The sequence below is a fragment of the Megalobrama amblycephala genome, linkage group LG22 (assembly GCF_018812025.1).
Source record: "Megalobrama amblycephala isolate DHTTF-2021 linkage group LG22, ASM1881202v1, whole genome shotgun sequence".
Taxonomy (NCBI): Eukaryota; Metazoa; Chordata; class Actinopteri; order Cypriniformes; family Xenocyprididae; genus Megalobrama; species Megalobrama amblycephala.
The window spans coordinates 11625204-11643914 of NC_063065.1; the positions used below are offsets into that span (position 1 = coordinate 11625204).

Consider the following 18711-nt stretch of genomic DNA (forward strand, 5'->3'; position numbering starts at 1 on the left):
CATAGGCAAGAATTACCGAAAAAGTAACATGTTAAATGCAAAAATAGCAACACTAATTACAACAACAGCCACGTATAGTGTATGACTGAATAAATGAATTGTTACTGAACCTCTTTGATGTCTAACTGCGGAGCGAGAATGAGTCTTCATATCAAAGTGCTATGTTCCTTCAAAGGAAGAGCTGAAGTCTCTAGACTTAAGGGGCTGAATGTAGGGATCAGTAAAGAAAGCATGGATGGGAAACAAATGCGGTTCCCTAGGTGCTTTCTTATGAGTATCAAATTTCTCTGTCAACCATAGAGTTGTATTTATTTACCCAAGTTCAATGGGTATTTACTTAATTCTGATAACAGAGAATTCATTGATGTTCAGACTTTGATGTTTGTTAGTAAGTTCTCAATGTTAGAGGCAATCGAGCTATGACACTACATAGTATATATATACTGTAACAATCAAATGTTGCACTTCTCTGACCAAACAGCAGAGGCACTTCCTTGCTAAATGAATCTGTTATTAAGCAAATCAGTTAAATTAATGATTCATCGATTAACAAACATTAGTTGTGTTCGCCTTGAAGAGGCGCTGCGCATACCGATCGGTGTATGACATCAAAGCACCGCAAGAGCGATTCGAAAGCATACGGAGCCATTTTATCTCCAATCGCTCTCGTGGTACTTTGATATCATCCGACCGATCGGTCTGCGCAGCGCCGTTTCAAGTCAAACACACATATTCACTTGAATCTTTCTCTGAATTAATCATTTTTGTTGAACAAATCGATTGAATGAATGATTCACTGACTCGTTAAGACAGTTATTTGTACCACCTAGTGATGTTATTTTAATATTACTTATATACTGTACATTGTAAAAAATAACTATAAAATATGGAACAAATTTACACAGTAAAATACTGTAAATAGTAATATACCATAAAACAATGCATTCTGGGTAATATGTGTCATTTTAAGAAAACAGGCCTATAGGCTACCTTCTCGAAAACGACAAATAATATTACCCAGAATGCATTGTAATGTACAGAAGTAATATACTGTAAAAACAATGCATTCTGGGTAATATTTTGTAGTTTTCGAGAAAGTAGCCTATAGTTTACTTTCTAAAAAATGACGAATAATATTACCCAGAATGCGTTGTTTTCACGGTATATTACTGTTTTGATGGAAAACGGTGTAAATTTGTTTCTTTTTTTAGTTATTTTTTACTTTTTATTAATATTTAAAAATATTTTCCTATTTTTAATGAATAATTGTTGTTTAACAAATCGGTTGAATGAATGATTCACTGACTCACTCGTTAAGACAATTATTTGTACCAATTATTTGTACTATTACATTTTTTTAATATTTTAAATTATACTATTTTCCTATTTTTCATTTCCATTTTTATTTTAAATTTATGTGCTTTTGTCATTGTTTTATATTTATATTTAGCTTTATTTCATCAAATTGTTGTCAGTGTGAATGCTCCTTCACTTCAAAGCTGATCAAAATCCATTATAAGTTTCAAACAGTCTAACAACTAGCACAAGTTGTTTGCAGACTTGTTTTTGTTTCTTGCTGCTGTTTGAAATGAGATTTTAGTTGAGCATTTGACAGAAAATACATTCCCAGATTACAGCAAGTAATGGACTTGTACTGTTTTCTTGGGTGTCTGAAAGTATTTCACGCTTCAAAAATGTCCCCACAGAAACACCCACACAATGTTTGTTATTGCCACGACCCAAAAATCCCAGTTGGCTAGTCAAAGGCAGGTCAGGAGTTGTTACTCACCAGCAAGGCTGCCTGGTCTCTGTAGAGTGGCAGTGGCGTAGAGATCGTGGGATATCTTGTACTGCTCAGACGAGTGCACCAGCCTTTTGGTGGGTGAAAGCGTGGCGTAAGTAGACACTCCGGCGGTCTGCAGCTGCTGATAGATAGGTGAAGCGTTATTGGGTGGAGATGCTAACCGGTGAGGGGAGCCTGATGCGTGAGTACCAGGTGATCCTCCGATGCCCACCGCATTGATCGGCGAGCTACTGCTGTAGGATTTTGCAAGCCTGCCCGGAGAAGGCTTGGGGGAGGCCGAGGAGGACGAGGAGGGCAGGCGCTGGGTGGTGGCGTAACCAGGTGTGTCGGAAGCCGAGCCCAGACGCTGCAGTTTAGTCGGCGATCCGCTGGCCGCCGTGGACTGCATTGAGTTCAGGGGTGAGCTGACGCGCTGGGCAGGCAGAGTAGAGCTGGAGTAATACAGGCCCGGGCCGGACGCTGCAGATGGATGCTGGGAACCGGACAGCAGGGCACCGCCATGGCTCTGACAGGAGTCGCCCGCCGCGAGCTGGGCCGCACGGTTAGATGTCACCTGGGAGAAGAGGGAAAAAGATAACTGTTATATCTAATCAAAACATAACCTTATTAAAAAAAAAGGATTATTTCACCTTCATGTCATTCCAAACCTTTAAGACTTTCTTTCTTCTGTGGAAAGATTGTGTTTTAAAAATAAAATAAACTGTTTTCAACACTCATGATAAGAAATGTTTCTTGAGAGCCTAATCAGCATATTAGAATGATTTCTGAAGGATCATGTGATACTGAAGACTGGTGTAAGGAAGGCTGCTGAAAATTCAGCTCATTGGTTCTTGCACGTCACGTGACCAAACATCATGGCATTTGTGCTGCCATATTTGATGTAGTCGGTTGTTAAGTCATATTGAATCATTTTACGCTACCTTAATGATCTTTTGGGAAAGTTTTTGACCCTACTGATTTTCATAATATGACAAAAACACTCACCAAAATCTTCTTTTGAGTTCCACAGAAGAATGAAAGTCATACAGATTTGGAATGACATGAGGGTGAGTAAATAATGACTTAATTTTTGAATGAACTCTCCCTTTAAGTTGGCTTACTTGATATATTCAGATGGTGATATATGAGACAAGGGCATAAATTCTTCTCGGAAAGCCTTAAAAATCATAATAATTCCCTTGAAGGTAATATATGCAAGCATGTTTCCTGAACAAGCCTGTAAACGGAAGTTATTGCATATACATACGCAGCCATATGTCACAGTTTCTCATGGGATCACCTCCCCTTATGTCAATGGATGTTGCATCCCCGGAATTCAGAAGGGCGGGGGGGCACAGATACACCCTGGCAAATTAATGCTGGTGCAGTGCCAGTCGTTTAGAAAGACACTTTGGCGTGTGAATAAACATTTCTTCCTTTAGATTACTCATAATCACCATGACGATTTGTGGGTGATTACAATGAAACATTAGTTCCACTGTTTCTCATTTACAGAAAGCATGAAACCTGATTATTCTTATTCAGAATAAATTAGGTTATTTTTAAACTGGCAGTCAGTGCAATTTCCAGAGAGGGAAAAAAAAAGCTTAACTGTGCCCCCCCACACCCCCTTCATTGCATTGATATCAGGTAATAATATTCAAACAGAGAGTTAAATAAATACGAGGCAAAGGTCTTGAAAGATGGAGAGAATGACTGCGCTAAAAAAGTCTATGACATTTAAAGCTAAACCCGGCTTTGTTTGCCTCCACACTGTGTTCTTAAACAAATATTCTTCAGTGAATATCCGTATTAAGAACAGTTTTCAATGTATAGATGGAATGTACAAGAATTCACCTTAAATATCTTGAGTAAAATAAAATTAAACAAAACAAAACAAAACAAAACAAAACAAAAATAAAGCTAATTGTTCTGATCTTGTTCTCCATCCCTCAAAAAATATTTAGCGTTCATGATTTTTCCAGGTAAGACCTTTAATGAAAAAAAAAAGGAAATTGGTAGATTATTTGTTTGGGTAAGAAAATAATATAATAAAATAAAACAAAATAAAAAATATCCATAGCCAAACATCACTGGTTAAAATAAAATAAAATAAAATAAAATAAAATAAAATAAAATAAAATAAAATAAAATAAAATAAAATAAAATAAAATAAAATAAAATAAAATAAAATAAAAAAATAAAATAAAATAAAATAAAATAAAAAAATAAAATAGCTAATTGTTCTGATCTTGTTCTCCATCCCTCAAAAAATATTTAGCGTTCATGATTTTTCCAGGTAAGACCTTTAATGAAAAAAAAAAAAAGGAAATTGGTAGATTATTTGTTTGGGTAAGAAAATAGTATAATAAAATAAAACAAAATAAAAAAGATCCATAGCCAAACATCACTGGTTAAAATAAAATAAAATAAAATAAAATAAAATAAAATAAAATAAAATAAAATAAAATAAAATAAAATAAAATAAAATAAAATAAAATAAAATAAAATAAAATAAAATAAAATAAAATAAAATAAAATAAAATAAAATAGCTAATTGTTCTGATCTTGTTCTCCATCCCTCAAAAAATATTTAGCGTTCATGATTTTTCCAGGTAAGACCTTTAATGAAAAAAAAAAGGAAATTGGTAGATTATTTGTTTGGGTAAGAAAATAATATAATAAAATAAAACAAAATAAAAAAGATCCATAGCCAAACATCACTGGTTAAAATAAAATAAAATAAAATAAAATAAAATAAAATAAAATAAAATAAAATAAAATAAAATAATAAAATAAAATAACTATAATTCACTAATTGGTTATTGGGCAACTTGGTGATCATCGTAACACATTCCTTTATCTTGTTGACAAGCCTTCACATAATCTGAATGTTGTGAGATCAAGTTCCACATGGGACAGTGTTGTACAATCATGTTGTGCCTGAACAGTGACAAAAAAGAGCTTGATCAAGTGATTTTTTGAATACTACCACTATATATTCAACTGCATATCAACTGATTCTTTGAAGACTATCACTGTACATTATTGATACAGCATCTTTATTTCAACATATTGATTCTTCTATCTATCCTGAAGCCCTGCTTGGAGATGTTTCACTATAAAGAATTAAAGAATACACTGTGGAATGTAAAAAGGTTCTCCTGTGATATCAGGCTGCAAAAAGCTTTTCGGTTGTAACTGTAATCTTTATTTTCAAGAGTGTTCTGCTTTTCCAGATAAGACTTTAATGAATGAGATAGAAGAGATGGAGGAATCCTCTAAAGAAAAAAAAAAAAAAAGAAAAAGAAACTCTCAAGATAGGATTGTGAAGATTTAAAAAAGGCTTCTAATAGCTCAATATCATGTTATACCAAGGTGTAATGCAATTATACCATCATTCTTCTGCCAAATGCTTTATCTCTCCATCTCTCTCTCTCTCTCTCTCTCTCTCTCTCTCACTAAGAGGGAAAACTGCATCTCGGCGTAGAGAGAAGAGGAACACCTACTTGAAAAGACTGTTACTGGTTCCTGATGTGGATGAATTATTTAGGGAACAAGAGGTTTGTGGTGTTAAAAATATCTACATAAAAGCACCTAACTGTTATATAAACCCATCCTGGAGCAGACAAGCCCTCTTCAGATTACCCTCCACAGAATCAACCCAACAGTCCACACAAACACAGAAGAGAAAGAAAAAGAGAGACACTAGAAACACAATGCATTTTTTGCTTTCAATGTGAAAAGACGACTTTCTGAGAAACCACATTCATTTAAAATGAAAATGTTTGCAGAGAAGCCCCCCTAATCTCGGAAACAAGTCCGGAGGGCCGAGAACGCTGGGCATCTTTCATTAAAAGACAGAGGGCCTATGTGTTCATTAAAAGTGTCAAAGGATGAGAGTGGGAAGAGGGAGGGCGAGGGAGTGAGAGAGTGAGGATGTGCCAATGTCAGCTTTATCGTGACCAACCGCTCAGGCACTTTTTCTGTCATTTGAATGCGTTAGACATCCAGTTAATTAGCGAACATGGAGGAAATTAAATATTTGTGGTCTGAACAGACTTCGTACCTTTTTACAGGAACATTTCTTGCTTGTAGCAGGTGCGCGAGACTCATTTAAAAGAAATGAAAGTTGGGAGAAACCGCCCTGCAGGGTTTGCTGTAATTACAGTCTCATCAACAGGGCACAATTTAACTCCCCGGATAATGACAAAGTTTGCCTTGCACACGCTCGCCGCTCGATGCAATGCAGTACCACTGGTGTCTGCTAACAAATGCTTCGGTCTTGCAGTTAATTGCCTTAATCAGGTCTCGAAATCACTTTTTAGGCAGCAGCTTGAAACATGATCCCAGCTGGAGCCTGGGAATCATTTCGTGCCAGTCCCCCCCCCAAAAAAAAAAAAAAAAAAAAAAAGCAGAAACGCTACAACATCCCTGATCACGAGAGACTCGCGGTGCAGAACAGAGTCATCATGTCGAAAAACGGAGAGAGAGGAGGTGAAAATACAAAAGTGAGGGATGGATTTGTAACGAGAGCAGGAGGAAATAAGGAAAGAAGAAGCGCTCACCTGGTTGTAGCTGTGCACAGCTCCTCCGGGCTGGCCGCTGGATCGTGGAGGGGGCTGAGGCTGCTGGGTTTGTGGTGCGGACAAGCAGTCGCTCAGGGCCAGGGTCTGGTTACTATGGTAGCTGGAGGAGTACTGGAGGGAGCCCTCTGGGTTCGAGCTGAGCTGCAGTGAGCTCTGAGAGAGCAGACTCGGTCCTGTGTGCAGAGCGCCAGAGCGAGAGAGAGAGAGAGAGAAAGAGAGAGAGAGCAATTTCAGCAAGGCAGCAATGCAGCCCTCAGCCTGGCAGAAATGGCATACATAATTTATTAGAAGGGGAGGAGTGAAATAGAGAGAGAAGCAAAGGAGCACGCAAAAGACAGCATGAGAGATCGGGATTAAAATGACAAGAGAAAACCCATAAGCAAAAGAACGCAAGAGAGGAGAGAAACCAAGAAAAATGTGTTAATGTTTGTGTGTGTGTGTGTGTGTGTGTCAGCAAACAACTGAAGAGCTGGCAGAACTATAGGGATGGGCACAAGGATAACTGGTCTTGATCAGTCGTGAAGACACAATAATGGAGCGATGACTTTTTTCATCCAAACTTCAAAACATTTAGTGACAACTAAATGCAAATGTGTAAAAAAAATGAAAAAAACCCACTATTTTTGAATAAGTTAGTTGTTACGGTATCATTTTATAGCAATAGCTACATTGCAGTGTCATCATTGCATTAATAACTAGTTGGAACTAAACCCCCCAAAAAACACTTGATTTGAAAGTGCCATCTTTGCTCATTGGAAGTTTGAGAACTTTCTGAGCCAATCAGCTGAGCTGTAAGTGTCATGTGACTAATTAAGGTCTCTCAACAATATATAAAGTCCTTTAACAACAACGTTGTTAAATCAAAGCTGTTCTAATTTTAAGTTACAAAATAAATAAACAAATGTTTAAACATCGCTGTGAAGGACTTTATTTATTGTATGAGGGTGTTATATACAGAATAAACCGGTCAAACCTTTGGAAAATGACCATTTATAATGTTTTTTAAAGAAGTCTCTTATGCTCATCATGCCTATATTTTTTGATCAAAAATACAGAAAAAAACAGTAATATGGAAATATTATTAAAATTTAAAATAATGTTTTTCTATTTTAATATATTTTAAAATATAAATTATTTCTGTGATGCAAAGTTAAATTTTCATCAGCCATTACTCCAGTCTTCGGTGTCACATGATCCTTCAGAAATCATTACAATGCTGATTTATTATCAATGTTGGAAAAATTTGTCCTGCTTTTTTTCAGGATTCTTTGATGAATAAATGTAAAAAAACAAAAAAAGGAAAAAAAAAAAGAACCGCATTTATTTAAAATAGAAATTTTGTAACAATATACACTATCGTTCAAAAGTTTGGGGATAGCATTTTTTTTTTTTTTTGTAATTTATACTTTTATTCAGCAAGGATGTCTTAAATTGATAAAAAGTGATAGTAAAGACTTATATTGTTAGAAAATATTTCTATTTTAAATAAATGCTGTTCTTTTTAACTTTTCATTCATCAATGAATCCTGAAAAAAGTATCAGGTGCCAAAAAAAATTAAGCAGCACAACTTACCAAAATTGATAATAACCGTGTATCAAATCAGCATATTACAATGATTTCTGAAAGATCATGTGACACTGAAGACTGGAGTAATGGCTGATGAAAATTCAGCATTGCATCACAGAAAGAAATTACATTTTAAAATATATTAAAATAGAAAACCATTATTTAAAATTTTAATAATATTTCACAATATTACAGTTTTTTCTGTATCAAATAAATCATATCTGTATCAAAAAGAGACTTCTTTCAAAAACATATATATATATATATATATATATATATATATATATATATATATATATATACACACACACACACACACACACACACACACACTGTAATCCATTGTTTCCATGCATTATTACTAATAATAACAACAAAAATAGCATGTGTGCCACCTAACCCCTCTATTGAGTACTCAGTTGATTTATCTGTCAAATACTTCAGTGAACATAATGACCAAAATGTCCATCCCTGTCAGATTACAAAGATAATCAGCAGTGGCCTGAGTGTGTGTTTGGAGTGGGCCAATCTGACAGCAAATGAGATTGTATCAAGAATCAACAAATTCATAGTTTGTCAAGATGCTATCAGCCCATGTTTGGACTATCTATCTCAAACAAAGATTAGCTGCTCCCTGAAACATACTGTGAAAATAATGATTGTTTTTCCCTCTCCACTCACAAAACACTGTGCCTTTAAAAACAGCTTTAGTTAAAGCATCTCAGGTTTCTCAGGAGGAGGATGTTGTCTGCTCTCCTCGTGCTACACAATAATCTATGGCTCGTCTATCAGACAGATCCATCAAGCTGGTCTAGAGAGATAAGAAAATTGGTGCATTATTCAAGTCCATAATAGCCTGCTGCTCTCATTTATGTTTGCATTGATCTGTAAACTCCTGATCAGACGTGGGGAATGCATTGCAGCTTTGGTTATTCTAATGCTTTCCTCTGTCCTGGACCCGTGGCCATATAATCAGAAGGTCATCAGACTTCATGGTATGGCAAGGTGAAGTCTCATATGCCATTAAAGATGATCAAAAGCAGCAGTTTAGTCAGGAGAGTCTACATGCTGAACTATTCCTTTAATGCTGTCTCATAAATTCTGATCTTCATTTCTTTTTGTGCCAGATACGTTTCAGGCTTGCTGCGCTAGTTGGTGTTACCGGTGTTAAATGGTGTTTGGGCATAAACAGAAAAGGGCTGTGCGATATATATTGTCTGCAAAAATATCATAATTGTTGTTTTAACAATGTGAGATCTGACATTATTGAGTTTGTCCCTCACACCCAGAGAGTGCACGTATACACTACGTGTAGTCGTAGGTTAGATTAGTGCGCGTACGCATTTAGAGTTCATGCTTTCACTGCGTGATTTAGCCTAATAAAATGCATTTAGAATGTCCCTAAAATTCAAGATAAAGCAGCAAAAATGCCTCTGTATTTCTTTTATATTTATATAATTTTATATAGTTAATCAATATCACACGAAGAGTGCCGTATAACAAATGTAATACTGATTCTATACATGTTCAATAAAGAAGTCAATATTAAGTGACTTAAATTGAAGACACCATATTGCCTGTTTTTGCTCTGTTTTGCCAACAGTAATTGTTTGAAACAAAACCACAGCACTGTTGTGCGTCTCTAAGCAACACATGGTGGATGTTTCCTTACTGAATGATCCGCTTTTTGAATGAATCGGCTGCATGAATGATTCAATGACTCACTCAATTTCATTCCTGAATGAATCAGCAGTTTGAATGAATCAATAACAGTGACTTGCTGCCATCTACAGGTGGTTTTAATTTCACATTTAAAATGTCTTTTCATGTTTTAAATCATTTCAAATATCAATATTCAGCATTTCATGTTTAAAGGTGCCATCGAACGTTTTTTTACAAGATGTAATATAAGTCTAAGGTGTCCCCAGAATGTGTCTGTGAAGTTTCAGCTCAAAATACCCCATAGATTTTTTTAAATTAATTTTTTGAACTGCCTATTTTGGGGCATAATTAGAAATGCGCCGATTCAGGTTGCGGCCCCTTTAAATGCTCACGCTCCCCGCCCACGGAGCTCGCGCTTGCCTTAAACAGTGCCTAAACAAAGTTTACACTGCTAATATAACCCTCAAAATGCAAACATTTTAACCCTCAAACCCTCAAAACAACAAAACATTTAGAAAGACAATTTACAAATATCACTAAAAATATCATGTTATTATTGCTCCATCTGCCATTTTTCGCTATTCTTCTTGCTTGCTTACCTAGTCTGATGATTCAGCTGTGCACAGATCCTGGCTGCCCTTGTGTAATTCCTCGATCATGGGCTGGCATATGCAAATATTGGGGGCGTACACCCTGACCGTTATATAACAGACGGTATTATGTTGAGATTTGCCTGTTCTTCAGAGGTCTTTTAAACAAATGAGATTTACATAAGAAGGAGGAAACAATGGAGTTTGAGACTCACTGTATGTCATTTCCATGTACTGAACTCTTGTTATTTAACTATGCCAAGATAAATTCAATTTTTAATTCTAGGGCACCTTTAAAACACCAAACATTATGCATTTGTAACTGCAGGTTATTCATTTATGTCACCTCCGAGCTGCATTAAACAGACTGTGTAAATACATTTAAATGCCACTTCAGATGCAGCTTCTGTGTTTCCTCTCCATTGCAAAGATGAATTAAGTTAATTTTATTGGTAACAGACCTATTGTGTCTTATTATCAGAATTTAATTTATTGATTAAATGTAGGATTTTGACACAAAAGATGATGCATACATATAATTACATGTAGGTTAGAAAAAATGTTTTTTTAAAGGTAAAAATCCCCATATAAGGTAAAAATCAATTTAAACGTATTGGAAAAGATCATTTCTGTCACTGCTGTGAACTGACCACCACACAGAATATGAAGAATATCAAAAGCTTTAGGAGTCTGTCCATGGCAGCCCTAAACCTATCAAGGTACCAGCATAATAACACACTCAGCAAAATATTGTCCGATTATCGTTATCGATAATTGGCCAGAACAATATTTTGCCTTCACACATACTAATATTCTAATGTGGTGTGTTTCTTCACTTTTATACATATGCATATGTATAAATTTTTGTTCACATCATTTTCAACTTCCAGGGAATAATTTTTTCATTTGAAATGCCATATCTAAAAGGCTGCAGCTACAGCATTACAGCAGTGACACTATAAATATAACCCCTCACCTAGTGTAAGACACTTACACAGCTCTTACACATCTGACTTCCCCCATCCTCAGTCAAACCAACCCAAGAGATGTACCATGCTCTCATTCACCTCCTTAAAACAGAACGGCTGGATTAACCGAGGATAACACCTCCACACATGTAAAGCAGTGTAGCTGCAACTCAAACATCAAAGAGCTGGGCAGCGCTGCACACTGAATCACACAGAATAAATCACACATCCCCAATGTACTGTCCTCCAAAAAACATTTCAAAAGCTTCTATGGGGAGGTGCTCATATAGGAATGCTCCACTTTTCCCAAGTCTCCTGTTTTCCCTGTCCCCCAAATCCACAATTAGACCAATCCACAAAGACCAAATCAAAAGACCCAAAAGTAAACAATTAAGCAAAATAGATCCTTATTAAGTCTTTCTGTATAAATGAAGCCTAAAAAAACAGACCTATCACTGTCTATTATGCTGTGAATATAATTTATATAATTTATATTTATATCCGGGTATTTGAGACTAGCGATTCTTTCACTTCTCTTGTATCACACCACGGACACGCTTTTCATTCAAACACAGCTGGTGCCATTTTGCGCCTCAGTTATTGACTATATTTACTATAAAATTAAATAGGAGGTTTTCAGTATTAACTACTTGTTACTGTAAATTATTGTTTTGTACACTGTAATAGATTATAAGATTATAATAAATATATAAGATTTTAAAACTTCTCAAATCAATATTTCATGTCGATGTCAATATTTACAGAATGTGGTGAAAAGCAGTATAATAAGATACAATTCTCCATTATCCCTTAAATTTCTGTCTTGTTTGAACTTTTTTGTTCTTCTAGGTTCAACTTTTTCAACTTTTTCTTTGTGGAATCTTTGTGTTTATAGCTAATAAAATATTATCAATATTTTGTGTCTAATTATTTACTTATGTGGCATGTATCAATGTAATAAGCAAGATCCAGATGGCTGTTATGGCAAAGTCTTCAGACTAAAAAGTCTTCATGTCTTAAAACAGCATGAATGTAACTCTACACCCTTGCCTCATTTAGTATATGTGGATCTATGAATATGATAATTAGCCCCGCCTCCACTCACTCGCACGATCTCAGAGATCCACTCGGTCAACTTACTGAGGTAAGCGCTGCACAATGGTATCGCTTTTTACAACGTTGGACACATAACGGTAATTAATATGATTAGCCTTTTGCTTGACTATGTTATCAAACAGCTAATAATGTGTTGCGAATGCTACACAAACCATGTATTAACAAAAAAAATACCAGGATAACCCGGCTTCTTTTTAGACTTCCTTGCGCGGTCAGTTAATGATATGCCAAAGCCCGTCGGCACGTTGACGTGATTGGTTACAAGGTAGTTTGTGACGTCAGAAACACCTGCGATTTCAAACCGTGTTTTTGAAACTGTCTTTAGATCACTGCAGTTTTAAAGAGAAAATACTCAGCAATGGTGCTGACTTATAAATTTGCACAAGGTTTGTCTTAAACCATATTGAAACACCATGGGCCCTATTTTAACGATCTAAACGCAAAGTGTAAAGCGCACGGCGCAGGTGCACTCAGGGCGTGTCCAAATCCACTTTTGCTATTTTAACGACGGAAAAACGGTCTGTGCGCCGGGGCGCATTTTTGAAATGGGTTGTCCCTATTCTCTTAATGAGTAATGGGCGTAACGTTCAATAAACCAATCAGAGTGTCATCTCCCATTCCCTTTAAGAGCGAGATGCGCTCGCGCCATGGCGGATTGCTATTTACATGGCGGAATTTGTTGGCGGAAAAGCTGAACGCTTTTCAAGCGAAGAAACCGATCTGAAGTTAAACGTTTAGTTAGAAGTTAAACGAAGTTACATTTTTATATTTATGTAGCCTACACAATAATATTCTTTTACACTGTAATCCTTTTGTTTTTAATATTTGGCATGTTTGTGTGATGCGCATCCCTGTGTGTAATAAGCAAAGTCAACGCACACTGTGGACGCGCCCAGAGGCGCAGTTTCTACCAACGCGCTCTAACAAAAAAATATTGCGCCATTGACTTTAGACCAGGTTTGAGTTGGTCTATGGCGCAGTCTATTTTCAGCTCCTTAAAATAGCAATACGCCGGCAATGCGCCTGAACACACCTCTTTTTTAGACGGGCACGCCCATGGGCGCACTAACTGGCGCAAATGCATTTACTAATTTAAGGACGTGGCGCTGAACGGGAAAACGCGAACGGCGCTGGACGCAAACTAGCAAACACACTTGCGCTGCGCCTTGCATCGCATTGCGCCAGGTGTATTATAGGGCCCCATATAGACATATAAACAACATTAAAAACTTGATTTTCAGCACAGGAGGACTTACCAACAATATTTCAGTAAACACAAAAGCAAAATTACCAATTACATCATCAAAATATAAGTAGCCTACCTTGTCATATTTCACAAGCACATCATAAAAACTTTGTTTAAATTGTCTGTAAGATGGTTAGCTAAGTGAGAAGAACCTCAACCGATAGCTCCTTGAAAATTACTAAAAGAATAAACAGACCCCATAGACAGCAGAAGAAAACTGGATAAATTACAGTCGTTTCACCTGCCATGGTATCAAGAATGCGCTTGACAACATTTCACGTAATTCCAGGCTGTTATGTTAACCACTGGATGGAATAATCTTGTACTAGAAATATATAATCCCATCATGGAAGTGCACGGACTGTTGGAATAATGTATAAAATATCACCACAAGTAGCACCTCTACTTCTACTATCTCCCTAGCATGAAACATTTCATGAAGAATCTATCTCTTTTACAAGGCTTGTAAGAGCAGAATCATCATGCTGCTTTGATTTAGTACAAGAAAGAGGGCAACATGGCTATATAATATAATGAGATGAAACCTAGTCCAACATTACACATAGCAGACACGGAGACTGATGCCTCCGAGACATCAGTCTTTTTCTTATTCCTGTAAGATCACTAATACATTCTGAACGAGTTAGGGACAAGCTCCATTTAAAGAATAAAGTCTTTGGAGCACGGAGGCCAATGTTTGTTGGCTGTCAGATAATGCGTAAAAGCGTGTCCACATCAGACACCTCCACAGCGCTCCAGCTACTTTATCTCGACTCACCCTGCTATCAGATAAATTATTGAAAGCCACTCTGTCCTTAGCGAAACGTTAGAGCTCACTGTAATTCCAGGCCGTTATAGTAAATATACTTAGTTTCAATACATAATTCATGGCCTTTTATGTTTGGCTGTGGTGTTCTACGCCTAAAGCCTGGAAAATGTTGTGGTTGAGATGTGTATTCAGCGGAGGCGTTATCTGTTTTGATTATTTTGACTTTAAAGCCAGAATTGGATTGCAAAAACATAAACCTGTGGCATTTTTCTCGTCACCAACCTTAACAGAATGCGCAAAGTCAATAACTTATTTAAAAGCCACTTTGAACTCCGAAAAAGATCAATGACATGCAACTTTCTGGAAGGAGATTAAGACAGTTTTCAGTGGAGTAATATAGCCTTGATAAAACAGACGCTTAAAGCCTTTGTGTTCTTAATCTCTGCCAAAGAAAAAAAAGAGAAATGAGGGAATGAGTGGTAAAGTTACACTTCATCATAGAAAAAATGTGCTGAAGTTCAGAGATGTATGAATTCTAGTGAATCTTGCACACGTATTGTACATCATGGTCGGCTATAGCGTCCCTGGAGTAGATGGAGATGAAGTGTTTCAAGTGGACATTGTAAGTTTAAATAAAACAAAGATTATTGAAGTAGGCTATGTTTTATAAGAAAATACTATTTCAGTCTTCTTCTTTTATGTGTACTTTGTAAATATTTGTGAAATTTAATAGCAATTTCTCAGTGAAAATGTTTTAAATTTAAATCCTACACTTTTTTTTTGTCAGAGTACACCTGGGGATGAAATGCATTTGAACTTCGGAGTGGCATTTTCACTAAAAACTTGCTACGTACTACATTCTACTGTCAGGGAAAGCTGAATATGCAGATGATTTGCCAAAACATGAAACTTCTTTCATCATTTACTCACTCTCTGTAACAGTCTTGTTCTGTTTTGGTCTCGTTTTCATTCTGCTCTCTTGTCTGGTTTAATTGAGTTCTGTTTTCTAGTTAGTTTCCATAGTTACTCATTTAGTTTTACACCTGTTCTTAGTTCCGCTGATTACTCTGTGGCCACGTACACGCTGTAAGTTTCAGGAGTGACAACCGCATTTAAATGCGGGAGTGAATCCCCTAAATTATCGTTTCATGTGTGTACGGAACACGACTCACTCTGGAAAATGCAATGATTGACAGCGTGGTTCTGTACACACTGCATAGAATTTCTGTAAATGCGGTTGTCACTACCTGTATTTTTCGGGAGTTAATTCAGTTGTAGGATGCGGTTGTCACTCCCGTATTTTACTGAACTGTGTGTGTACAGAACGCGATTAAAGGATTAGTCACTTTTAAATAAACTTTTCCTGATAATTTACTCACCCCCATGTGATCCAAGATGTCCATGTCTTTCTTTCTTCAGTTGAAAATAAATTAAAGTTTTTGATGAAAACATTCCAGGATCATTCTCCTTCTAGTAGACTTCAATGGGCACCAAACAGTTGAAGGTCAAAATTAGTTTCACTGCAGCTTCAAATTGTTCAACACGATCCCAGATGAGAAATAAGGGTCTTATCTAGTGAAACCATCGCTCATTTTCTGAAAAAAAATTGAAAATTATATAAGTTTTAACCAGAAATGCTCATCTTGAACTAGCTCTCTTCTTCTTCTCCTCTATTTGAATTCCAGCAGTGTAGACGCTGCTAAGTGTATTACTGCCCTCCACAGGGCAAAGTTTGAACTAATTTTTATATGCAATATGCTAGTTCAATAGTATATAACAATTAGTTCAAACTTTGGCCTGTGGCCTGTTCAATTTTTTTCAGAAAATGAGCGATGATTTCACTAGATAAGACCCTTATTTCTCATCTGGGATCATGTTGAACAATTTGAAGCTACAGTGAAACTAATTCTGACCTTCAACTGTTTGGTGCCCATTGAAGTCCACTATAAGGAGAATAATCCTGGAATGTTTTCATCAAAAACTTTAATTTCTTTTTGACTGAAGAAAGAAAGACATGGACATTTTGGATGACATGGGGGTGAGTAAATTATCAGGAAAAGTTTATTTAAAAGTGGACTAATCCTTTAAGCATTAAAAGGTGAACTGACAACCGAATTTAGCTGCAGTGTGTACGTGGCCTGTATGTATTTAAGCCCTTAGTTTCCTCTGTTTATTGTTCAGTGTCATCAATGTTTTACATGGTTGTTATTTATGTATTTCTCCCAGTGTTTTCTTGACTGTTCAGAGTTTGGATTTTATTACTAAAGACTTTTTCTGTTCTATTTTCCTCATCCTGTGATCATTACTGCAACCCATTTGTGACACTCTCACCATTTACATGTTTTTCCTCTGCAAAAGAAGATCTTTAGAACAATACTGGGGGTCAAACAACATTGGATTTTCATTGTAATATATATTATTTGTTGTGCAGTAGAAAGAAAGTCATACAGGTTTGGAGCAACAAGAGGATGAGTAAATGATTGACAGACTTTTCATTTCTAAGTGAATTATTTCTGTAACAGATTTTATTTGCACATAATAGAGATTTTTTCTCCCCATGTTAAAAAGAAAGTTGTGTGCCAGAACATATGGGAACATATATATATATATATATATATATATATATATATATATATATATATATATATATATATATATATATATATATATACTTCTGCCCATATGTTCTGGCACACAACTTTCTGCTGTCTTCATTTAACATGGCATGTAGCCATACAGTATGTACTGCAGTTTCACAAAAATTACAAAAATAGAAGTTATTTTATACATCCCTAAAAAAAAAACACTTTAGGTGCAATTTACAACAAAACAAGTAGTTTAATTATCAGAAGTGACATAATAAAAGTGATGCACATAACATTAATCCTGACAGATGTTCTCAGTTACCTTCAAAATGCAGATACAAAGTGAGACAAACGGTTGCCTTTTACAGTTATAGTTGTGAAAGGGTGTTTCTTGATTTCAATGTGTCAAAGAGATATATTAAAAAAAAAATTTGTTTGCTGCACATTAAAAGCATTATTAATATTAATATTTAATGTTATACTTTTTTGCATCATTAGTTTGCTCATTAAAAGTGTGGAAATCTTCCAAAATGCACTTTTGCAGAAAAATATTATTACTTTTACAATTTTCAAGCATTTAAAAGCCACACATAGTTTTACTGAAGCAAACGAAATTGCTCAAAGCCTTTACTATGTCAAAAGAGAGAAAAAAAAAAACCTTGTATTACTTTCAACCCTCTGTTTAGGCTTTAATTCAACCACTGTTTTCAACAACTGCACGGCACTGACAGCGTATTCGAAATCAACTAATATTTTTGCACCATGTAAGAGCAAGAATGAAGATATTTTTCCAAACATAATTAGAACTGTGCTATTTTTGAGATTAGAAATGTTCTGCAATTGTGTAGAGAGTCAACATTTTCTGTGATTTTGTTTTTCTTTGCCAAAAGGCTTTGTCTGGAAATACTTTCATATTATTGCAATAACTAGCACTAGATTATTAATGCACCAGTTGCCATATCACTGCCAATATTATAGATGCAGTTAGTGACATTAATTGTTCAGGAATCTATCCACTAAATAGAAATGCCCTCTTAAACAAAAATCCAACCTCCCCTATATGTTAACATGCAAAATGTTTGACAGTAAATGTGCTCCTTTCAAACGAGTGCAGACATCAATAGTGTGACTTTCAGCCAGGTTGTCAAGTTCTATGACTGAAATCAATGGTCAAAATCTCTTCACTAATTGGTAGGATTAGGGTTGTGCTTCTTTAATGGACAACATAAAGCACTCCTTATGGAAAAAAAGAAAAAAAAGAAAAAAGGATGACAACTCACTATCAGCTGTGGTGTACTCCTGATGATCCAAGATCCCAGACTCCTGTAGGGAGCGGATACACGAATCCACCAGTTCCAGACCTGTGTTTAGTTCATCCTCAATGTCTTTCTGTCCATCTGGGAAAAAACAGGGAGGTTAATCACGCATACACCACAGGCACTCCCTGAAGCCTCATTCGTCATACTTGGGCTCTGACCTCCTGACCTCCTTCCATTCACCTGCTCACTAAGCATCTAAACAGGCTAAGATTGAATTTAATTGGCTGTTTGGATGACCCTGTTAACCAGCATGCAGCTTGTTCTGTCAGAAGTGACTGTCAACTCTTCCAGGGCCAGTGTGGTGTAATTTGCCAAGGGATAAAGGGTTACACAAGCCTTCAAAGACAAAAGATTAACCTCTCAACTAAAGCAGCAACCTTTTGGCCAGAGAGCAGGATACTGAGCTGGATTCATAAGAGAATGACGCAGATGGGAAATGTGTTGGGTTACAGATGTTTACAGAAAGCACAAATCAACAAATCAAACTTATAAATAAAGATAATGAAAATGGTCAAAA

General features: G+C 36.0%; 1 protein-coding gene across 1 annotated transcript in view; it reads right to left on the bottom strand.

Moving 5' to 3' along the window:
* The window catches only part of ctnnd2a (catenin (cadherin-associated protein), delta 2a), a 358882-nt gene that overhangs the window by 191201 nt on the left and 148970 nt on the right, over positions 1-18711 (bottom strand). Inside the window, 3 exon segments of the mRNA XM_048175121.1 lie at positions 1790-2357; positions 6352-6545; positions 18156-18272. Of these exon segments, the coding sequence (XP_048031078.1) occupies positions 1790-2357; positions 6352-6545; positions 18156-18272 (879 nt within the window).